Source organism: Micromesistius poutassou (genome assembly GCF_964030765.1).
Source record: "Micromesistius poutassou genome assembly, chromosome: 5".
Classification (NCBI taxonomy): domain Eukaryota; kingdom Metazoa; phylum Chordata; class Actinopteri; order Gadiformes; family Gadidae; genus Micromesistius; species Micromesistius poutassou.
In genome coordinates, this window is record NC_140275.1 from 18,080,598 (window position 1) to 18,105,478 (window position 24,881).

The window sequence follows — 24,881 nt, forward strand, 5'->3', positions numbered from 1 at the left end:
GCATAATGCAGTCCATGGCGATGTATATTAACAGGGGGACACATGCATATGAACACAAGTCGACAACGATAATGTATACAATACTGGTAACAAACGATGTTTGTTAATGTATTGCCACATATAATTAAATAGACCCACAGTTGCGGCCATCGAGGACCGCGTCCGCATATGTTTTAAGTTGTCTTTTCCGCAATTTACATGACGAATCAGTGTTTCTGAAGTTGAAGAAGAAAACGCTATTCCATGTGTTAATTATGCCTATTATTTGGCCATAAACTGAGCCATTTGAAGTTTGAAATTCTTGTGTTCATGCATCTGTCTCAGCGGAGACTGCAAACGCGCTGTCAAATCAACTCGTCAAGTCTAAATACGCTGGCTCTTAAAGGGGATGGGAGATGCCACTCTCATTGGTTTATTGCATGTTACGCCCAAAACACCTACGGGTTTCAGCCCAACCCATTTTAGATTTGCGCCGGGCGCAAAGCTCATTTATCTCGCCGTCATAATAGCAACAGCGCCATAGAACCGCCCACAAAGTACTTTGACTTTGCGCATGACGTCTGCTAAGTATGCTATAGGCCTACTGCATGAGAAAAATTTAGATCGATATTGCGCAACAATCGGGAGATGGGGACCCCCCCCGAATATTGAAGGGTATTTCGCACACTGACATCACATCAGCAGGTACCGGATAAACATCAGACATTAACGGCTTATACATGCAGCAGCACGTGTTTAACCGCTAGAGGGAGACATCTAAAGAAAACCAACCTACCAGTGGTGTTGGACTGGTCTTCCGTGTATTGGGGTGGGATAAGAGTCCCGTTTTCTTCCAATTCTTTTAATCTCTTAATCCAAAAATGAAACCCAACTATCGGTGAGATGAGCACTTTATTTACAAATATAATTAAAATCTCCTGACAGTCATGCTTTCCTTTAACCTGGAAATGAAATTAAAGTGCATGCATTAATAAAGCATCATACTGGTTGGGCGTATAAGAAAATACACAGCTTGAATTGTGGTTAAAGCAAGAATGAAAAAAAAAAAGATTTCACACTGAATTTCCAAATTAAAATCCTATCATCAGATTACTTGACATCAATTACTATACAGGAATGTGAGGAGGAAAAAGAAATCTTTAAAAATCAGATTTGCGTAACATTTAAAATACATTACGAAAATAAGTAAAAGCTCTCATAAATCCTTCTATACACAAAATACATGTCCCCTCGCTCCCCCCCCCCCCCCCCCCCCCCCCCCGAAGCCCTTGTGCCTGCTGGGAGTTGGAGTTCACATGTAATATGACTCACATTGGCGGCCAGTGCAGTGAAACTACAATGAAATACGTAGAAGTAGCATAGACCCAACCCCTCAGTGCCGCAGCCAGTAATCAGTAATCCACTCAAAAGGAAATCACATTTAGTAAAAATGTACCGACTCACAGACAATTTAACTTGTATCAAATTATTCAAACGTTATATAAAAAAATTGTGATGACTAAATACCAAAAAAAAAAAGCATTTGAAGCAGCTCCAAACTGTTTGCAGTACGATTGGTCATTGCTTGAGATCAGGGTTTTGTTAATGTGTGTGCTCTTGCCTCCTCTTTCTTTGTACTGATTGAGACAAACCAAATAAAGTTTCCCTAACAAGAGTCACTGCTCAACAAGACAGCATCTCCTTCAGCCCTCCCTCCAGCTGTGGAAGTGTTTTCATCGCACAAGAAACAAAGAACACTGACAATGTTATCATTCTCCATTTTACAAAAGACATGACAACTACAATATTTTATCCAGCATTAGGGTTGTCATGTAACGCCGCAAGGGGGCATACAGTTGTTTGTGTGTGTGTGTGTGTGTGTGTGTGTGTGTGTGTGTGTGTGTGTGTGTGTGTGTGTGTGTGTGTGTGTGTGTGTGTGTGTGTGTGTGTGTGTGTGTGTGTGTGTGTGTGTGTGTGTGTGTGTGTGTTGTGTGAGTGTGAGTGAGTGAGTGAGTGAGATTTTGGGCTCTAGAATCTGTGATCGCCTCTCGCAGACCCGGCAGGACAGAGCCACCGGCTGGTCCTAGAGGCGCGTGGCTCGGACGTCTTCAGGACAAAGCGCCTCGCCGGGCTGGACGATGCGTCGGAGGAGGAGGGTTGGGGGGGCGGGTTGTGTGGCGGACGTCGGCCCTCATCTGTAGTCGTCCTTGGGGTACTCCAGGGCCCCTAGGTTCCCGAAGCCCAGCCGCAGGCTCTCCATGTCGAAGCTGTCCCCCTCCCTCTCCTGGCGCTCCAGCAGGTGCTTGATGCGGTCTGTGCGCTCCTTCTGAAGGGAAACCAGCTCCTCTTCAATCTGGGGGGGGGGGGGGGGACCATCAACATGATGGTTATCTACACCGTAACCCCTGCCTGTCTGGGGTATGTTCCAGAACCATCATGTTCATACGTTATCTATGCCCTACTATCCACCTGTCTGATGTAGTTTACAGTAACACTTCCTGAAGGCAACAACCCTGACGTCATCGAAGCACTCGCCAGGTGCAGACAAAGGAACGCGAAACGCAATACGGTAATCTCAGGGAACGACTGAGCATGCCCAGAAAACTCCACCACCTTCTCTGACCAAGAACGGAGGAATACTGCTTCTAGAAGCATGACATCATCCTTATCTCGGGGGCGCAGAGCCCCACGCAGCCAGCAGGTGGCGACAACACACCGCAGGTGGAGACGGCACCACCGGGTCAATTGGACTCCTGAGCGGCTCGGGCTCCTTCTCTTTGTTGTCGGCTGTCTACTAGACTGCAGCGATGACGTCTGTGGCTCAGAAAGCAACTCTTGTTGAAATCTAATCTCACCACATTTCGTGTTATTGCTCCGAAAGGAAGATTACTTAATGATGGCTAAAGTAGGACGTGTCCTGGCAAGTGTTTAGTGTGTGCACATAGTTGTTTAAAAGACTGACATTACACAACAAGTAGGCCTACAATAAGAATATCATTTGATAAAAGATCATGAGGTCATTTATCAATACAAATGGGGATGCAAGGATCGTTAGCACGGTGGTTGGTAAGTACATTACATTTAAACAGAGTTACTTTCTATTTCGGTGTGGACATTTAATCTCACCTCAGTTTTATGAGGCTGACTACTGATGCAATGAGACCTCGATCATATGCATAAGATTGTATTCATACATGTACCCAGTCACATCTCAGGCGGTTGAGGACATTGTCCCCATACATGCTCACATGGATGTCATGTAAATGTACTGGGAACATTAGCTGTCCAATGAGGATTAGATAAGATGTGCAGATACAAATGACATCTGCTCTCCAATGAAGAAAGCATGCCAGTCTCACCACCACCTGCGGTGAGGGAACTGTGTGTGTGTGTGTAGGCTGTATGAGAAAACCCTGACTGAGAGAGGGCTGTTACCAAGGTTATTATGTAGACATGTTGTACATGTTGTACACTGAACAGCTGATATGCACCTCACATCGTTCGAGGTAATCAGGTATCAAATAAAAACAGTATTTAAGTAACGTTCGGTACACAAAGGAACTGAGAGTTGCATCTGCTGCCTATGATCAGCCACCGACCAAGCCTTCCTCAGTCCTCCCTCCTGGAACCACCCCGTCCCTCCTTATTCCTTAGGGCAGTGGTTCTCAAATGGGGGTATGCGTACCCATAGGGGTACTTTGGACTACTGCAGGGGGTACTCAAAAAAGAAATTACTCAAATTCGAATTCAAAATAAAAACTAGAATTTTTTTTCACCCTCAGCAAGTTTACATTTTGAAAGCTAGACAATAGAAAATCAAGTGGTTGAAACGTAAATCTGAAAACATGGAGAAAGGAGAACAACCCAACAATGGCGTTGTGCTTCTTTTGTGGGGAGAAATGAGCCAACAGAAGCATGAAGCACAGGCCCATGTTTCTCACTAAATTGTAGTATTACCCTAGTACCCTTTTACTGTTCATGTTTACACTGCCAAATGCACATTTATGTTAATTTAATTTTTCTTTCTCCCAAAAATGTTATGCGTCAGTGAAGGGGATACTCAGTTGAAAAAATATCTTAGTAGAAAAAGTTTGAGAACCACTGGCCTAGGGGGTAGGAGACAAGTGGCTACAAAGTATTAAACTCCCAGCGAAAGGTTCTGAGTTCGATCCCGTAGACCGATGTCCTCAGCCTATGTGTAGGCATCCTTGAGCAAGATGCCCTCTAACCCCTACCTGCTCCTTAATGACCTGGATCTGAATGCTTCTGTTAAAAACGTCCCTCCATCCTTCCACCCACTCTCCCTCCCATTCATATCTCTCCCTCTCTCTCATTCATACCTGCCTCCCATCCCTCCGGTCCCGCCCACTAGCCCTCCGCCCTCCAGACGCTCACCTTTTGTTCCAGGTGAGCGCGGCGCAGCGACACCTTCTGCTCCAGCTTCTGCTGTTCGCGGTCGTGCTGCGCCTCCGTCTGCATCTTGATCTTGCTCTGGTAGGCGTTGAGCAGCTCCATCTCCTGCTGCAGCTGCTGCCTCAGAGCCTGGCACTCCGCTTCCTGGGCCTCGTCCAGTCGCAGCTGGCGTGGGCCCAACCGTCCAAACCACACGCACAGCGCACACAACGCACAGAGAGATGGAGGGATGGAGAGAGAGAGAGAGAAGAAAGAGGAGAAAGGGGAGAAGGCCAAGGAGAATGATAAGGGAAGCCCAGTGGAAGGGTTGGGACGGACAAGATGGAGGACCAAGGGAGGGAAAGAAGAAATGGCGGGAAAGGGGACAGTCACGGCAGAGAGCGAGCGAGAGAGAGAGGTGGCGTGAGAGAGAGAATGGGAGAGAGTGGGAGATGGAGAGTGGGAAAGAGAGATAGAGATAGAGAGAGAGGACACAGAAGAAACCAAAAACAAAACAAGATTGAGCAACAATTGGAATCCCTTTCACTCATTTCTAAACCTTTCTTTAGCCCAGAGACTGTTTTACTGAATTAAAAAAAGAAGTGATAAAACAATGATGTTGTTTCTTTGTACATGTTCATTTATTCATGAACCACTCCATAAAAAATAGCAAGCATGCAGCTAAACACTAGGGCCAGAAACTACAAACAACATGGTGGTGTACCCCCACCACCAACACCACCACCACCCACCAACCATCCCCAACCACCCACCAACGCACCCCCGCCACCACCACCACCACCACCACCACCACCACCCTGGGCCAGCTCACCGCCTGCGAGGCCATCATCTCGTTGATGCTCTGCTCGTACTGCTCGGCCAGGATGGCCAGCTTGCGCGTCTGCTCCTCCTTCAGGGCCTTCAGCACGGCCTTGTGCTCCGACTTGGGGGTGACCTCCATCTGGTGGTGGCGCAGCGCCTTGTACTGCTTGGTCTGCACCTTGCATGTGTCCTGGAACTGCTTCTTGATCTGCAGCTCCAGAGACTAGAGAGGGGGGGGGGCGAATCAGAGCGGGGGGGGCAATGTTTCAGAGATCATGAGGATGATGGAAACAAGTTGAATTAGATAGTTAGTGGTATAATCATGTTAGTTATTTTAATACTCATTTTAGGTAGTGTTATACTCATGTTAATAAGTGTTATACTCACGTTAGTTAGGGTTTTACTCACACTGGTTAGTGTTATACACATGTTAGCTAGTGTAATCCACATGTTAGTTAAAGTATGCTCCCTGTACTACCCTAAAAGTAAAGAGCGTTAAATCATCTATTGACACTACAAGCTACTTTATTACAGCCCTTCAGTGTCCTTCTAGTCTCATATTTGTGACCGCGTCATAATACAAATCAGTGTACAATTTCTTGATTACTCAAAATTGACAGAAGGTCCCAATGATCCATGCAAACATAGCAGTTAAGTTCCCTAGGCAGTGCTGTCTTCCAAGCATCCGGATCCACGGTCTCTAGGACCAGACCCCGCTGGGGGCCCGTTGTTCAGGCTGGAGTCGGACCGGCGCCGGGGCCCGCTCACCTTGAGGTTCTTGGGCTGCTGCCGGAGCTCCAGCACGTGCTTGCGGTGGAGCTCGCGCTCCCGCCGGTTGTTGTACTCTATCTGGTTCTCCAGCTCGGTCTGGTGCTGCAGCCGGATCAGGTCCATGCGCAGCTTCTGCAGGGTCTTGAGCTGCCGCTGCTCCAGCTCCTGGGTGGACTCGTCGTGGCGGATCAGCATGGCGTGCTCCATCTCCTTCTGGGTCTTCTTCTTGTTGAGCTCCTGAAGGGATGGGTGAGGAGGGAACGCTGATCAGGATGGGAACAATGATTTTGTTTTGTTCACAGCAACGTAACAGGGCTATAAATGAATACATAAATATTACTTCATTTATTCTACTTTTCATTTTCTATTCTTTGTACATTTGCAAATTTTGTCTATATTAGAATTTCCCTACCCACTATTGTGTTATATTTGCATGCAGTGCCCATATTGACCACCACCACCAATGAATTTGCTCTAAACAGCCAATGAGATTACTGAGATGTTGAATGTTCAATTGATCAAAAAATTGTATATAATATCTTATATATTATTGATATATATTCATAATAAACATCAGATACCGATACTAATTGTGTCAGCCAAAGCTTAAGGGATATTGTCGAAAACCTCATTAAAAGTGCTGGCCGATTGCGCAACAGAACCCTTTGTTCAATTTTCTTGTGTTTCACACAAGGGGATTTGCAGATTATTGCATTGCCGCCTTGCTTATTCGCTAATATGCTTATTCCTTATTCCTCTTTACCCAAGTAAACACCTTAAAATGTGGTATGCGGCAAATTGCGTGAGAAAAACTATTTGTTTTTGCCAACTTCCATTCGGCTGCAGTTGAATGCCCAAGTTAACCGTTCCGTCCACCCATCCATCCATCCATCCCTCCATCCATCCCTCCATGTCTCATGACTAAACGTCCTCGTTGTGTGAGACGCCGGCTCCCCCCACCTCGCGGATCTGCTCCTGCTCAAAGTCGTGTCTCTTCTGCATGACCTTGCGCTTGAAGGTGCGGCAGTTCCGCTCATAGAAGACCCTCTGCTGGCCCAGGAGCAGCGCCTCCTCCTCCGCCTGGGAGTGCTGCATGTTCTCCTTGTGCTTGGACAGGCGCTCCTGCTTCTCCTTCTTGGGTGTGCTGTGGTCCTCGTTCATCTCCTGGGGGGACAGGGGGTGGGGTGGGTGTGTGGGGAGGGGGTGGGGGTCGGCGGTTGAGGTTGCAGGTCGGGGTTAGAGACAAGATTGGAGAGATGAAGAGAGACGCTTGTTGTTAAAGAGGTTTCGTCAAGCTTTAGACTTGAAGCTAAAACTAAACGAAAATGGGCATGTTCGTTCTACCGCTGCGTTCTATTGGTCAACGATACCATGTGAAGGATAACGTCAGGATTTGATATCTGCAGATAGTTGGTGTCTGTAAAATATGGATTACGTCCTGCTCAGTGTTTATTTCAAGTCAAACAGTTTGAGACAAGACTTGCTGAGATTGTGAGGGATTAGGTAAGGTGAGTGTTCTTGGGTTTGTTGTAGTCTGTTGTCCTCTAACAAAGAAAGACTCCATCCTCACTTTCAAATCAAACCTGATTGACTGATCTGAAAAAACATCTCTATCAAGAACGCGGGCAGGGAGTCTGTCTGGTCATTTATGCAGATTATTTGTTCAAAATGTTGCTAAATCACTTTCACTCTATGATGACTAGTTCAAACTCTCACGCACATTGTTGTTTCAGCAAAAACACTGTAATGGTATGTTAAGGTTTTGTAGAGATTATGACTTGATTCTTGACGTTAACTGAAACTGAATTAATTTCAACCTTTTTGATGTGTCTCTTGTGTGATCGACAGCTGTTTATATCATGACCTGATTAGAAGACTTCATATAGAGTTGGGCCACTCTGTTCCCTCTCTCTCTGTCTCCCCCTCCCTCCCTCTTCCTATAAGTAATGTGTGAAACATTCTCTTTTCCTTTAAGTAATGTGTAAAACATTCCCTTTTCCTATAAGAGAACGGATTATGTCACTTTAGAAAATATTAGATATATTAACAAACAAAAGAATATATATATATATATATATATATAGTAGTATAGTATATAAAAACCTGATTGGTTGGAGAGAGAGTCTTTGATTCTAATTGGCCGGGTCTCTGCCAGCCATAGATTCTTTGTTGCCCTCATTTGAGTCTCATGTCATCCCAAACGGTGCATCACACTCACACAGCATTATCTGCACTCATTATCTGTTCTGCTTCACATATACGCCATGCGCCAATATGTGCACGTGTGTGTTGCTGTTCATGCGCGTGCGTGTGTTACTGTTCATGTGTGTGCATTGCTGTTCATGTGTGTTGCTGTTAATGTGTGTAAGCATTGCCATTCATGTGTAAGCGTTGCCATTCGTGTGTGTGTGTGTGTGTGTGTGTGTGTGTGTGTGTGTGTGTGTGTGTGTCGCTGTTCATGTGTGTGTGTCAGTGTGTGTCGCTGTTCATGTGTGTGCGTCAGTGTGTGTTGCTGTTCATGTGTGTGCGTCAGTGTGTGTTGCTGTTCATGTGTGTGCGTCAGTGTGTGTTGCTGTTCATGTGTGTGCGTCAGTGTGTGTTGCTGTTCATGTGTGTGCGTCAGTGTGTGTTGCTGTTCATGTGTGTGCGTCAGTGTGTGTTGCTGTTCATGTGTGTGCGTTGCTCTTCATGTGTGTGTTTACATGCACGTGTCTGTAGGTGCAGGATGAGTCAACGGAGGCTTCCAAAAACAGAGTGTGTTGGTGTGTGTGTGTGTGTGTGCCTGGAGGAGGGCCCGTTGGAGACACGGCACACGGGACTGCGTGTTCCGAGCGACAGAGAAGGCGGAGACGCATGAGGAATGAGCTTGTGGAAGAACAACAACAAGAGAGAAAGGCCAAACAGTGTGCAGACCTCCTTGATCTTCTCCTTGCAGAGCTTGTACTGTTTCTTCTGGGTGTCCAGGAAGGTGGTCAGCTCCTTCCTCTGCTGGGCCACGATCTGCTGCTGGAACTTCTTCTCATCCGCCAGCGTGGTCTTCATCTGAGAGAGGAGAGGAGAGGAGAGCGCACACACACACACACACACACACACACACACACACACACACACACACACACACACACACACACACACACACACACACACACACACACACACACACACACACACACACACACACACACACACACGGTGAGGGCTAGTTTAGGGTAGGCTAAATTGGCATGCTAACCAATGCAGGCTAACTGAGGAGGCTAATACACCACCAAGGTTCACATGTGATTATTTCATTCAATGCCTCATATGAACTCTGAAGTAGTTGTAGGGTGTGGTGATGTAGTGAAGTGAAACCAAAATCATATGTTCACATTAAGATAAGATAATTCTACAGTACCCTCCCTTATATTTAAATAGCAGCAATTAACTTGATCAGTGAGCAGTGATCCAAGCACCTCCTAAATACGTAGTAGTAGTAGTAGTAGTAGTAGTAGTAGTAGTAGTAGTAGTAGTTCTAGTGTAGTCATCTGTTCTGGTCACGTGTTGTGCATATGGATGTTTGTGCATGTGAAGCCAGCAGGCGGTTCCCTTGAGCAGATTTTCTATCACCGGTTCCTTGTGATGCATGCTTATCAGAGAGCTATGCAGTTGGTTTTCAACCCCTATAGACCAGCGGTCCGCAACCTTGGGGTTGGGACCCGGTACGGGGTCGTGACTCATGTGGTACCGTGTCGCGAATAAAGAATAAATAACTTTTCTTGTTTTTGTTTCATTGTTGCCGTGAAAAGTAACTCCTCCTTCAAAACCTAAACATTCATTAAGCAAGCTCGTTCAGAAAAAGGGGATTTGTTTAATTAATTCAAAATAGAACGGGCATTGACATTGGTGCCTGGTAACCAATTGTATGTTAGCCAGCCACAACACATCTCCACATCTACCCGCTCTGCGCGTGATACATGATCCATGCTGCTCATCGTTTTGATTCGCTTAAGCTTTATGTGACTTTTAAGTGAAAAGGCTATTCTTAAAGTAAACCATGTGACCTAATTTGATCCAGTGTGGATACACTACACTTGCTTTTTGATCATCACAAATACGGTACAACACCGTTCACGGGGTGGGGGTTACATGCTGTTTTGTCTTTGGAGAGTGTTGAGTACAATATCAAGTGAAAATGCTATACTAAGTTAATTAAATAATGTGGACTCTTTCTTGACTTGGACTCGAACCTCTTTGGATTCAGACTCAACAAGCCCTGGTATTGGACTCCACAAAGGTGGTCTTGACTACAGCCCTGCAAGAAAGAAAGACCCATGATGCCACCACAGAGGCAAATTAAGTGCTTTGCTTCATCCACTCAATGGGCTATCAGCCGGTGTAAAAATACGAATAAACCTATCCCGACTTTAAGCACGTCCATGTTTCTACACAACGACTTCATGGCCGTCTACACTTTACGCTCGTGCACGTTGCAGAAAATATGCAACAGCGACCCCTGGTGTCACACTTTATGATGGGTAACAGAATACGGTGTAACACCGGTCCGCGAAAATATTGACATAGTACCGGTCCATGGCGTAAAACAGGTTGGGGGCCGCTGCCCTACGGGACCTCTGACCTACAGACTACACTTGATCCAGGCTGTAATGGGGGGGGGGGGGGGGGCAGCAGTGGGGGAGTCACACACGTTCACTAGCACTTAGTGGTACCAGTATCTTCACTAGCATAAAGCCTTACCTACCTCCATCTTTACTAGCACATAGTGGGAGATGCTACTTACTTCCCTAGCACATAGCGGTAGCTAGCACTTACTTCCCTAGCACATAGCAGTAGCTTATATTGTTAGCTACCACTAACTTCATTAGCACTTAGTGGTAGCTACCGCTGTGTGTGCCAGGTGAGATTTTCTAGTGCAATCACCATCGGTATCATGAATTTATTTTTTAGTACCCTAGTTGGATAGTTGAAACAAGATGGCGAGCAGTGGGAAATAAACCCTGCCACCTTCCTTAATTCACCCAAATACGGTGGCACGGTGTACATTACTGAACCATGAACAAACCCTTCGCCCCGTGCCAATGGAACAAGCCTCTGTGCTGGGACTCACTTGTTGGGACAGGTGGGACTCACTTCTTCTTACTAACGCAGGGCATGTCGAATATTGACGTGAATGTGAATTTACCATTAACTGGCTAACCTTCCCCTCTGTATGTTTTCGTTCCTTATGCAACATTTATTTACGCCCAGCCAGAGGAATTCATCCGATGTTATTGATGGATCTGTTGGCTGGCTAAAGTCTCAGAACATTCCCAGCTGCGATGGCCTTTACTGCTCCTGCATACTCTTGTCATTATCAGCCACCAGCCTCCCCTCACCTCCTTCTCCGTGTGCACGATGTGCCGCTTGGCCAGCTTCTCCAGCTCGATGTAGGCGTTGTTGGCCTGGGTCTCCACCTCCTTCTGGAGCTTCAGCCGGTGCTCGTCCATCTCAGCTTTCAGCTTGTTCTCCAGGGCGATCAGCTGCTTCTGGTGCTGCCGTCGCATGCGCTTGTAGCCGGACATCTGCTCCCGCAGCTCGCTCTCCTGCTCATGTTCGTGGATCTGCTTGGTTACCTGGCGGTGGGGGTGGAAAACCATGGGTTAGGGCATACAGGGTTAATGATGGAGGACACACACCTCGATGATGAGTGTTCAGCGTTGCCAGCATTGACAATGTGTTCCTGTGGAGTTGAGCGTTGAAGCCCAATCTAGCTTGGGCTGGGCTTCAGGTTCTTCATCTTGGTGCTAAGCTTTAAAGTATTTGACCTGCTTGGCACTGACCTCCCAAAGTCTCCAATCATAGCAAAGCTTTGTTTGCAATCTAAAAGCATTATAATCTAAACCTGGCAGCTTTCTTCATTTCTAAACCTAAAAAACTGTTGAATGAGTTAAAACCACTGAATTCCCATACTGGGTATATTCCCAATGTCCTACAGCATCACGGGTTAACTGCTTCAGACTGAAGAGGTGTGAGATGAAGACAAACTAGACCCGGCTGGACCCTCCCTACGATGGTTCTCCAGAAACAATGAATGACAGGTTAACTGGCAATTTTGAGTTCTGTTGCCTTAAACTATACAATTGAATTATTGTCTGTAGGTTTGAAACTTTGAACACACGTCATATAGGTGCCATGAACAAAATTCTTCAGAAACTGAACTCATTATGGATTCCAACAAAAGCCTTTTGATTTCACCGACACACATAGCAACCAAAGATCACTCACACACACACACACACACACACACACACACACACACACACACACACACACACACACACACACACACACACACACACACACACACACACACACACACACACACACACACCGCAATGAGTAGCAGGTTCTATGGAACAACAAATAAACAATGAACAAATTAACTAAAATGAAATAATGAACTCAAACTGAGACATGCAATAGGCTTCCATCAGTTCTAAGAACGGGTTGCATTTCAATCCCTCTGCAGCGCCTTCGAGGTAAGCGGTTGAGCTGTCACTCCAAAGCTTTCCCCACAACAAAACAAACAAACAAACAAACAAACAAACAAACCAAAGGGGGCCAAGGCGCCCTCACACCGACCTGGGCGCAGAAGGGGTTCTCCACATCCAGGTAATACTCGCTCCTCATCTTCTCATAACTCCCCCCCGAGCTCTTTAGGCCAAACATGATGGCAACGTTAGCCCAGCGCGCCAGCATCCAGAGGCTGTGTGGTGCATCCTACGCCCGTCAGACCCCAGTCTGAGCTCTGATGCCACCCAAGACCCCCACCCCCACCGTCATACAAGGATCCCCCCCCCCCCCCTCCACCTTGCGCCCCCCTCTCTCTCTCTCGCCCAGTCCAACGGCACCCTAACCGGTGCACACCCCGGGCAGCGGCGGTGGCGGCAGAGGCAGGCGTGTGAACTGTGAATGAGGCTGTTGGGTCCACGGGCCAACGGGAGCACAGAGCCGCTCTTCAGTGGCGCCAGTGCTGAGAGGCGGGCAGCAGGTGGGTCACATGAATACCTCATTGAGAAGGAGTCAGCACCGTGGGGGGGGGGGCGTTGGGGGTTGGTGGCTGGGAGGGGAGGGGGCATGGTGACATTAGGGAGGGGTGGGATGGGGGATAGGTGGACTAGAGCCGTAATCTGCTTCTGAATCAATACCCCTACTGTAATGGCTTCTCCTAATCCCAGTCACTTTCCGCAAACAAGGCGCCAAGTCAGGTCATGTGATCGTTCCCTTTTTTCACCCCCCGCACAGGGCTCACACCCGAACGCCGTCCTGATCCTCTTAATTTTCCCAGGAACAAGGAAAGTGGAGGAGAAGGTTTTGAGTTGAGCAGGCAGAACAGATCGACCAGAGGCCAAAGGTTGAGTCTGCTTGTTAAAGCGATGGCAGAAGTGGATTCATTTCCTAGTGAATGTTCTTCAAAAAAAGAGGAAAAAGTACACTTTTCTTTTTTGGAGACAGCATTCAAAATGTTCTACAAATGCTCTGTTCAATGTGGTTACGTCTTCAGGCTTTTACCAAGAAGCAGCATCATCTATAAACACTCATATTGCGTGCCTGCTCTCTCCCTGTGGATGTAGCAGAGAGCGGTAGGGAGGTGGAGCTGATGGTCTCATCTCCCTGGTTCAGGAACAGCATGCACACATATCTAGAAGGACACCTTGTGAACACTAGTATACTGGTTAGAATCGTGGTTTGTTTGTTATACCCATATTAAGGCTTCAACCCTTGCCAATAAGCAAAGAACAGGCCTCAACATGAGGTTATTGCATCAGATATATTGATGCGCCGCTGTTCCAGGACCAAGTGGAGAAAAGATTAAAATTGCTCCATTGGGATTCGTTCCTTCATTGGTCTCAACACAGGATTAATTTGACTCCACAGTTCTGTAATCTGACTTAAAACACATAGGCTATTGGATTGTGGACTTCACCGTCCACTATCCTATCTTCATTGTGTCCTTCAGGATTCCATCAAGACCCCCTCACTTCCCTTTGAATTTAATTTTAATGTTGATTACATTTTTTTAATTTAGCTCTTTATTTACCAGGCTTCCTAATCACTTCACAATAAAACAATGGAGGCTGAGAGTCATCTATGAAATACAGCATATGTTAAAAAGAGAAAAAAGACAATTAAAAACGTGATCAAACTAATGGTCCCCTTCTCTCTTCAAATCCCTGTTGTTTACACGTCGATCCACCATTCCCTGGTTCAACTCTATTTTGCTCTCCCTTTCTCTCTCCAAGCGATGATGTCATTGCTTGGTCTCCTGTGAGGGGCAAGGTATTTCTATTTACATTATATTCAGATTGTATAGAGGATGGCCAATGCATGGGGGATGGATTTTCACAAGCCTTTCTGGGTGTCTTACCGATAATGGTTAATGACAAATAGTCAAAGATGACAACATTGGCACGCACACACACACACACACACACACACACACACACACACACACACACACACACACACACACACACACACACACACACACACACACACACACACACACACACACACACACAAGGACTTGATAGCTACAGGGGTAGTGTTGTTTGGAAAACACGTGTTCATTTGTATTTAGACATTTGCACACACACACACACACACACACCACATTTACTATTGCCGCCTGCTTACTAGCGCTGTAACCATGACAACAGACATGGGAATGGAGAGGGTGGGCAGGGGGTTGTTGAGGAAGACAAGGATGAGAAATCCACTAGCAAGCATCAGAATGCAGAGTACAACCTGGAAATGCTGTGTGTGCGTGCACGTATCTGTGCGTGGATGCTTGAGTGAGTGTGTGTGTGTGTGTGTGTCCGTGTATGGACAGAGGAGGGAAGGGAATTAAGGGAGTAAGAAGAGTAATAGAGCGATGTGTAGAGTGAGAGAGAGACAAAGAGCGATAGAAAGAGAGAGAGCTAGAGAATGAATGAGAATGGAAGAAAGAGAGAGGGAGATAGATAGATAGATAGATAGATAGATACATACATACATACATACATACATACATAGATAGATACATAGATGGATACATACATACATACATACATACAGAACATAAATTAAAGAATGAAAGAATAACAAGGAAAAGGAGAGTGGTGAAGGCTGTAGAAAGAGTATTATGAAATTCAAACACATAACAGAGACTAAAAGGAGAGATGGGGGCCTCAGGACTGTCTGACTGAAAGCTACTCTGTCTCGATAAGCAAGCTCATCGAAACATTTTTAACCCCCGTACGTCTTTGAGCGATGTTTGGAAAAGAGCCAAAGTGTTTTTCAGAGAAGCAACAGTTCAGACTGAAGGACCTCCAGACTAATGCTGGCAACTCCTGCTCCGCATCCTCTTTGTTGAGCGGCCTTTTTTTGGTTCATTTTGTTTCATCTGTTTTCATACAATGTTGCCCAGTTCTTTTAGATCTTCCAGTACACAAGCCAACTGAAACCATGACAACCGCATCCTTTCGTAGAAGCAGTCTTTCATAACACAACAAATGAGATGTTTCTCCTTGCTTCCTTCCTGAACTACTTGTACTTTTGCTGAAGATGGAAAGGATATCAATCACGCTCTCTTTGGATACATAGTTCCTAGATACGTAGTTCCTTTCGATCCTCCCAGGTTGTTGTTATGATCAATAAAGGCACTCCTGTTTGAACTCACCAGCGAGGCTGACTTAATGGTGGCGAAGCGGCCCTGGTTTCGGTAGTTCTGTCCCTGGCTGCTCCGGTCTGATGAAGACGACCTCTCCTGCCGTTGGTCCCTGTGGAGCCCTTCATCCCAATGGTCCTGGAACACACACACAGACACACAGACACACACAGACACGCACACACACAAATGTATGCAAACATTAACATAAAGAAAAGAAAAGTATGTGTTTAGTACAAACTATAGTGACGATTCCATGTGGGATAACTAGTGGTACTACAAAGATGTACAGCACATGATCTATTTGTCTCTTCCTGTTCTCACATATCAATCTGCCTCGTTCTAGACACTCCCCCAAACTCATAAAGACACAATGGCTGCCAATTTCCGACGTGACACGGTTATTCATGCTCATGTCAAATCCACAAAGAGTCGACAAAGGACGAATTTGCCTCTGTCTTTTTAGTTTTCTTCCATCAAAAGATCCTCAAGGCATCAAGCGCCCTGTTTGACCTTTGTCTACAGAGATGGGTTGTGCCTGGGAGGGATGTGGGAGAACATGTGTGTGTGTGTGTGTGTGTGTGTGTGTGTGTGTGTGTGTGTGTGTGTGTGTGTGTGTGTGTGTGTGTGTGTGTGTGTGTGTGCGCATGTGCATGTGCGTGTGCGTGTGTGTGTGTGTGTGTGTGCATGAGTGTGTGTGTGCTGGATGAACGAGCAACGCGGCACTGTGTGTGTCTGCAGACATGTGTCTTTGTTCTCCCGCTGTGAATGGCCTCGCTGAGGAAGCTGAGGCGATGCAGAGCCAGGAGTACGTCGATCCGTTTCCATGGTTTCAGCCCAGAGACAACAAGGTTGCATGTGTTCTTTAATACAGTCTGGAAAAACCTGGAGGGCTTCTCCCCCTCTGTGTGGGCCTGTGTGTCATCTTCTATTAATTGATGGCACAGTTATTACTCTGGGACAGCCTGTGTGTGTGTGTGTGTGTGTGTGACTGATGGAGAGCGCATCAACTGCGTTCTTGAATGCAGACAAGCACACATCTGTTGAAACACTACTGAGTTGTGAGAGCATCTGAGGGGGGGGGGGGGGCTTCAACATTCTAACATAGGATTTGGAGATTCAAAGCAGGGTGGGATTCAGGAGACTCACGGGGAATGTCTGTCGAGTGTTGGTTTGAGGGTCAGCATGGGTCTGACAGGCAAACCATTCACAAGTGGCCGGCTATTTAACTTTTTTTAAGTGCAGGTGCGTGCATCATATATTCATCTGGGTATCTATGTTCCATTTTGTGTTTGAAGCTTTACCATCTATTGATCTCATCAAGTGATCAGCTGTTGGTCTTCTTGAGGTGTTTTCAGTGTTATCACTGTTGGGTGTGCGGCTGGACAGTGACCCCACCCCAACACACCTTTTTCCCCCCTCACACGCATCTCTCTCAGAAAACACTAAACTAACTGTTTACCCTACCACTCCCCGTCTCCTAGCTCCTAGCTCCCTTCTCCCATCTCCCTTTGGCGCTACCTTCTTGGCTTGGGGCGAGGAGTCCAGGGTGCTGTCGTAGTCCTGGTGCAGCATCATGGTCATGTCAGGGCAGCTGTCCTCCAGCATCTCCTGCATGCTGTTGACACTGCTGCTCTGGCTGCCCGTGCTGAGCGACGTGCTGGGGATGGAGTGGTTACTGCTCAGGCTGTTCCTCTTGCAGCTCGCTGCCTCGCTGTCCTGCAGCACGGGAGGGAAACACGGAGAGGAAGAGGGGGAATTAGAGTAGAACGGTGGCGGGAGACGGGAGAGGAGGACGGAGAGAGAGTGTGTGTGTGTGTGTGTGTGTGTGTGTGTGTGTGTGTGTGTGTGTGTGTGTGTGTGTGTGTGTGTGTGTGTGTGTGTGTGTGTGTGTGTGTGCTGACATGGATGGTCTCAGATGTCTGATAGCCCCTGGTTGGGACTGATTAGGCCATGGCCACATGGCCTGAAGGCACGGCTCTGAGATGGGGCCGGCAGGTTTAATGCCTCCATTCATTTGAAGACCCTCACACATGTCCAACTCGGTGTTTGCATTCAACTGGAAGGGTAAGGCCTAATAGTCGACTGTGCTATCCGGCGCAAACCAAAAATACCTTAATCACGCTCACAGGTCTGTTGACCACCCGACCTAAACTACATCTGACACTGAGCGAATGTGGAGAGGAGGCTGGAACTACACTGCGAGCTTGGAGACACATTTCTGAGATGTGTTCAAGCAGTCTGTCACAGGGACAGTTGTCCCCCACCATGGTGTAAGCCCGGGCCAGGTCAGAGAGAGGACAGAGACCTATCAGGAACCACACGACTGCAGGGAGAGGGACTGAGGTCTGTATTGCAATCTCTAAAACGCCAAAAGAGGTTGACTGCAGGTTTTAACCGTCCAGTAGTGTCTTCAAGGGAAACCAGCAATGTGCAGTTAAGTGTTTTACGTGCAAGATTCAATTACATACAACACATTTTACCAGCGGCAAATTATTTCCACTGTTGGAGATGAAACTAGAAAGATAAAAAATGTGTTTTTAGAAGTGGTGTACCCCTGGGGTCCAGCTCATTAGCTCATCAATATGGAGGAGCTGTATTTTTGGAACCTCAAAGTTTGACCTTTGCCTTCAGCCCTCCTCCTCCGGTTCCTCCTGCGATCGCCTTACCTCCTCGTCCTCCTGGCTCTCCCCCATCAGGCCGATGTGCTTCTCCTGGTACAGGATCTTCTTCATCTTGCGGTACTGCAGGTTGTCCAGCTCCCGCACCGCATCCTTGGTGCGCTGGATCAGGTCCATCAGCACCCGCAGAGGCCGCTCCCGCCGCACAAAGTCATGCTGGGGAGAGCAAGAGAGGGTCAAGGTCAGAGTGAGGGTCAGGGTAAGAGTCGGGCCAGGGGTCAGAGTGTGAGCGAAAAGAGATTTAACGGAGAGACAAAACTCAATGTGCAGGAAGTGTGCTGAAGTGAAATGATCCATCTTGGGATATTTCAAGTGCAAAAAAGTTCTCTTGTACACTTTTTTTTTTCCTATTTTTTGTAGATTAGTTAAACCATTTCAGAGGTGCTCAGAGGTACAGTACCCTAAATGTTTTGAATACTATCGTGTGTATTGACGCGCAATCATTCAAACAGCCACTAGAGGGCGCCTGTTAGTTGCTCAGCCTGCACTCTCCTTGCCTCTTTCTCTCCATTCTATACTACTACACATATGCATCTGCTTGCACATGCCCCACACACACACACACTCACTCACTCACACACCCACACACACACACACACTCACGTGCGCACACATGCACACACCTTCCCGCTTGTTCATTCATAAAATATATATGACTTAAAAGGCCTGTGTGGTGACACGTACTCATCCCACAGCTATAAATACATACATTGCGGCGGTCACATTTTAGATCATATAATCCCTCTCTCCCTTCAGGACTGGCTGTGATAGATGCTTTCATAATGGGACGGTCAGGGCAGACCGATGACATCATCAGCTCAAAATAGACCTAGTTTTCCTTTCTGAGACGACGGACGCTAGAGACCTGGTGAAGCTTGTCCAACACGGAGATGGAGAGAGGAGAGGACACCCTTACATCATCTCTCAGGTGGGAATGAATACAGAGCTCCCGGTGTATCACGCTGCACAGTTATACTATTAGCACTACATTGTTGTACTATGGGTTTTTCACTGTACTATTAGCTCTACTCTGATCTGTACTATTATGACCTCTATATTGTAGCTTGAGCTCTGCGCTCTTATTCTATATATATATATATATATATATATATACTATATTCTCTACAGCTCTCTATGAGCTCTACACTAGTACTATGAGCTCTACACTGTAGGACTATGAGCTCTGCATTGTAGTATGGCCTTTGCACTGTAGTACTAAGGGCTGTACACTGTAGTACTACAGGCTCCACACTGTAGTACAATGGGCTCTGCACTGGAGTACTACAGTAATATAATACTGTACTATGATGACGATTTCACCTTTGATTTGATTATCTCCAGAGAAGTGTACAGATCATGAGGAAGTGGCTGGTGGTTCCATTGCTTGGTGATTAATAATAGGAAGCTGTGTGATTGTTGCCATTAGTGTTTTACTGGAGCTACACAGTAAGGACTGGACTGGTGTGCGTGTGCGTGTGCGCGTGTGTGTGTGTGTGTGTGTGTGTGTGTGTGTGTGTGTGTGTGTGTGTGTGTGTGTGTGTGTGTGTGTGTGTGTGTGTGTGTGTGTGTGTGTGTGTAACCTGAAGCAAGAACAGCTCAAGGGCCCGGATTAGTGACCTGGTTCCCCTCCATTAAAGAGCTTGGAGGTAGGAGGGTGTGTGTGTGTGTGTGTGTGTGTGTGTGTGTGTGTGTGTGTGTGTGTGTGTGTGTGTGTGTGTGTGTGTGTGTGTGTGTGTATGTGTGTGTGTGTGTGTGTGTGTGTGTGTGTGTGTGTGTTGCCCGTGTGCCTGTGTTTGCCGTGTGTGTTTTGCCCGTGTCTACGTGTGTGTGTGTGGCAGATGTGTGTGTTTATACGTGAGTGGTACAAAGTGAGAGTATTAATCATAAGCTATACACAACATGCCCCATTACATGAAACAAAGAGTGTTTGGTATTTAACCCACTATAATGGAGTTTCTACTGGGCTGTGGATCAGAGGTCTTGGTACACAGAAATCCAACACTGGGGTGATGCAACTGTGAGGAAGACCCTGTCTTGACCCTATAAACCCAGCCCTTCTGCTCTCCCGGGTCACATTTGGATGGCTTGGCCCACTCCAGGGGGTCTGTTCGGACAGAAAATAGCGGCCTTACAGCCAATGTGATAACTCTGTTACAAAAAGCTAAAAACATCCTGTCAATTAGACAAATTAGACTTATTTTTTCATCCAGAAGTTGGGAAGTGGAGGGTGTTTTGTTTTGTTTCAGTTTGTATACAAAGGCGATTGGGCCAGCTGTATTTGGGTGTACTCTTCAGTATGTGTTGGTATGATTGTGTAGTATACACATAACATATAAAGGTGTGACACAGGAAGGAGGAAATGGTGAGCAACCGAGAGAAAGAAAGAGACAACAACTCATTCTCCATGGGGTGCACAATTCCTAGTTAGATTCAACAACTCTGTGTTTGTGTGTGTGTGTGTGTGTGTGTGTGTGTGTGTGTGTGTGTGTGTGTCTGTACGCGTGTGCATGTCGTTGTGTGTTTGCGTGTGCCTGTGTTATAATCGGGGAGCCGTGGGTGGGATGGAGTGACTCATCCACGCGGGCTGACCGAGACAGGAAGTGAGGTCACAGTGGGGGGCTTAAACAGAGTGCTCACTTTCAACAGCTCCCCTGATGAAGGTCGGTCCTGAGGAATCTTCAGTAGGCAGTAGTCCACGAAGCTCCGGAAGGGATCCGACCTGGAGGCAGACAGGGAGCGAGAGAGAGAGGGGATCATTCTGTTGGTCACACTGAAGGACATGTGGCTAAGGATGAGAGAGAGAAGCAACAGGACGTGGATCTGCATGACAGTGTTCTTGCTACAGTGTCATTACACAGTAATTTGCAATGTTACAACCTGTAACAGCACGCAAGTTATATGTAATGCTTCAACCTGTAACAGCATGTACTAAACTGTGATCATGATATGGAATGTTATGGAACAGCCTGTAGCCATACCACACTGTGTAGTGACATGCTGTCTCCTGACATCATTACATATTCAGTGCGTACTGTTACATTAATTACTACACAGCACTTACTTCTGTAATGACACTGTCATTACAGTGTAACTGTATAATATGGGCACTTCCATAGCAGCACTGTAGACTATAACTTAACAAAACACAATTCTGACTCCACCATATCAAAAGCCCCATTCATTCAAGTTTTACCAATGCGACTATCTGTTCCAGGATGACCATGAGACCAGAAATCGTGGTTAAGTAGCATCACTAAATCACGACAGCTCAATCGCCCATAATCTCTTGAGTGTAGTCACCGCTGAACGATATGTGGATTATGTAAATATGTGGAGCGATGTAAATGTAGGCCACTGGAGCCGCGACACATTGTCCCAGTGACTATGCTCTAAAAATGAGGCTGTGGCGCCACACGTACAAGCGCTATGAAGTCTGCCGAGAGACACACCAACAGGCAGCCCTAGCAGTTCAACCAGCGTGTCTGCTCTACATCTACCGTACTGTCTGCATCTGCCAGGGTCGAGACACGAGGGCTCACTGACCACCACGGTGTGCTGAGACAGCAGAGGTAACATGTTCAAAAGTGCTTTAACAGACCTTATAACCCTTATAATAAAGGATAAAGATTTACGACAATACAAAATGGAAGAAGCAAAGTCAGGGCAACGAGCCAATAATAGTGTATTGTAATATCATGAATAACATGAACAAAAAAAATATATGAAAGGAGTAAATCTAATATAATATAAAATTAAGTCCCTTCATATGAGTGAAGTGAAGGTTGTCTGGTAATTCTATAAAAGCCTCTATTGCCTAAACCGGTCTAGCCATGCTGAAGATGAAGATGAAGACGAAGATGACGATACGCCCTAGGCTTCTCAAAGCACGATTAACAATAGCTGTACACCCCAGCACACACCAGACAGCTCGACACTAAAGCACAAGGCCTGGATTCACAGTAATATCTGGGGTGCACAAGGCTGAATCTGGTGAGTAAAGCAGCTCTGCGTTCCCAGTTCCTCTAAATATTAACGCAGGGTTCTCGTCCCGGCAGCTCAATGGGTGCCACTCACATTGTGTTTAATGGGAAGCATTAGAAATGGTTGAACAAATAGAAGAAATTTATTTTATTGTCTCGGGGTGATGACAGGCAGGAGAACGCGTGACGCTACATGCCTCGGATGTAGAAAGACCGTGAGACCAGCTCAGCATTCTTTCCACACCACCAGAAGAGTGCTCTCTTCTGATTGGTCTGCATCCTACCGTATTACATACAGGGTGAATGTTTAATGAGTGCACCCTACACACTAACATAATTCGCAACATGTGATAGGTGTGAGCAGCAGCTCCAGTGGATGTGAGGAAAGGTGAAATCATCACAGCCACGGCTCATTCCAGCTGTAGTAAATTTGGTGACAGCCCAGACAAAACATAAAGCTTCATAATAGCATGGTGCTGGTGAAAACACAGCAGTAGATTCATATGCTTCTGATTAATGGGAACATCTTAGTAATATGGTGAAAAGATATATGTCTGATTTTGGTTCCATTATTTTTATTGAACCATTTGTAGTTTTGTTTTGAACTTAAAATAATGAATAATTAACATGTAGATGGGAAATTCAACTGACATGGTACTTGTGCAGTATAACATGTTCATTAATATTTCTAAGAAACAGGTTTAAATTGCGACTCAATGATCAATTGAATGGAATGCTCTCACTGAAGCTTTTGATGAAAGCTCAATGATCATCTCACCCACAACCACCACCACCAGGCACCAGAACCACCACATCCACCTCCACTATCTCCTCCTCCACCACCACCATACATGTACATTTATACAATATGGAACACTGCCACTTGGCATGATAGGATGTGTATATATGGAACACAGCTCTAGGCTAAATCCCATGCTGTACATTGTCCTCTTATGTGACAATCATTAACAAGCTTCTATGCTTCCGTCTCATTATACCATGAACGCATATTTAAAAAAATGGCCGGTAACATTGATAAAATGACAACCGTTATGTTTAGGATGGATGCACCGCCTCATTAAGGTAGGGGGAGGTAATGACACCAGGAACTTAAGGGAATGGTTACACATCAGGACCTGGGCAGAGATCAGAGGGTTGAAGATGACTCAGATCAGAGCCCTAATGGCCATACAGTCAAGGGATCATCAGACCTTAAGATGCCTGGCCTGTTGATGAATCACTGGAGATGGCTATACATTTCCTCAACACATACCAATACAGTTATTATACGTGTTTAGCACAGACTCATTTTGGAGGTTCTTAAGAAAAAAGGAGTGCACAGACCATAAATGATCACTAAACAGGGGCCCGGATTCAACAGAGAAGGAACAACAAATGCAGGGATAGTAAACACGTGTTGACCTTCAACTCACCATTCGTTGGACAGCAGTGTGGGAGAGTCGTTCTGGGCAATGTGATATAAGGCACTCATGGCATTCATATTGAACAATGGCGGCTTGCGTTCCGCTAGAGAATGGGAAGAGATGGACAAAGAGAGGAAGGGAAATATAGAGAGATGTTCTAGAGAATAGTGATTCAGTCCATCTTGATGCCTTGTTTGTTGTGCAAACAGGACAGGGCTGTTGGACCAGGAAGTAAAATTTCCACTTCTCAAAAATTGTTGCCACAACTACATTCATTAAAAGTAGAATAATTGATTCATTATCATGTCTTAGTTTAATTGGTTTGTCAACTACAAACACCGCAGGTGGAATGACTGCTATTTATCAGGGTTGTCAGTCAAATTAAATCAAAGTGTGGTACAACATGGTTATGTTGGCATTAACTCACCAAGTTCGATGCAGGTGATCCCAAGGGACCAGATGTCCACCTTCCCCTCGTATTGACCCTCATCCATGGCTAGGATCACTTCAGGAGCCATCCTGGAGACAAACACACGGTCCTCTTAGAGCATTTAGGCAATAAAGGAATATTAACATCATCAATTATTGTTGCTTTGTCCTTATGTTATTTTCCCAAAACTGAAACACAGATTATCGCCATCGCTTGCATAATGCAAAGATATCAGAGATCAAGCACAACCAAGATGAAAATGTAAAAAAGTGTGAAAACCCGATATTGTATCCTGTACCAGTAAGGGGTTACTAGTATGAAATGTAAGGGGTCTCAAGTGTGAAGTGTAAATTGTATTCATTGTGTCCCGTACCAGTAAGGGGTCCCTAGTATGAAATGTACATTTAGTTTATTGTGTCCTATGCCAGTAAGGGGTTTCTAGTATGAAATGTAAATCAGGTTATTGTGTCCCGTACCAGTAAGGGGTTCCTACGAAGGAGTTGGCAGGGGAGGCGATGGATGCGGACCCAAAGTCAGCCAGTTTCACCTGGCCCATCTCAGTCAGCAGGATGTTACCAGCCTTCACATCTCTGCATCGCGAGGGAGCACAGAAGCAGCACAGGATTCAGTAGACATTGAGATGCACCTCTGTAGCAACGCTCTCATTATGCTAAGACATAAAGTCCACCATGGGCGTATGTTTATAGAGCTCGGGGT

General features: G+C 46.1%; 1 protein-coding gene across 1 annotated transcript in view; it reads right to left on the minus strand.

The window, feature by feature from the left end:
* Positions 1 to 872: 872 nt before the first annotated feature.
* Positions 873 to 24,881, minus strand: part of taok3a (TAO kinase 3a) — a 52,320-nt gene continuing 28,311 nt past the window's right edge. The window contains exons 7-20 of the mRNA XM_084468619.1: positions 24,641 to 24,754; positions 24,162 to 24,253; positions 23,744 to 23,837; positions 20,968 to 21,049; positions 18,319 to 18,486; positions 17,171 to 17,368; positions 15,662 to 15,787; positions 11,337 to 11,573; positions 8,878 to 9,006; positions 6,925 to 7,128; positions 5,962 to 6,201; positions 5,204 to 5,416; positions 4,375 to 4,557; positions 873 to 2,332 (exon numbers count right to left, since the gene is read on the minus strand). Coding sequence (XP_084324745.1) covers positions 2,171 to 2,332; positions 4,375 to 4,557; positions 5,204 to 5,416; positions 5,962 to 6,201; positions 6,925 to 7,128; positions 8,878 to 9,006; positions 11,337 to 11,573; positions 15,662 to 15,787; positions 17,171 to 17,368; positions 18,319 to 18,486; positions 20,968 to 21,049; positions 23,744 to 23,837; positions 24,162 to 24,253; positions 24,641 to 24,754 — 2,242 coding nt within the window. The 3' untranslated portion in view covers positions 873 to 2,170. The remainder of the gene's footprint in view (positions 2,333 to 4,374; positions 4,558 to 5,203; positions 5,417 to 5,961; positions 6,202 to 6,924; positions 7,129 to 8,877; positions 9,007 to 11,336; positions 11,574 to 15,661; positions 15,788 to 17,170; positions 17,369 to 18,318; positions 18,487 to 20,967; positions 21,050 to 23,743; positions 23,838 to 24,161; positions 24,254 to 24,640; positions 24,755 to 24,881) is intronic.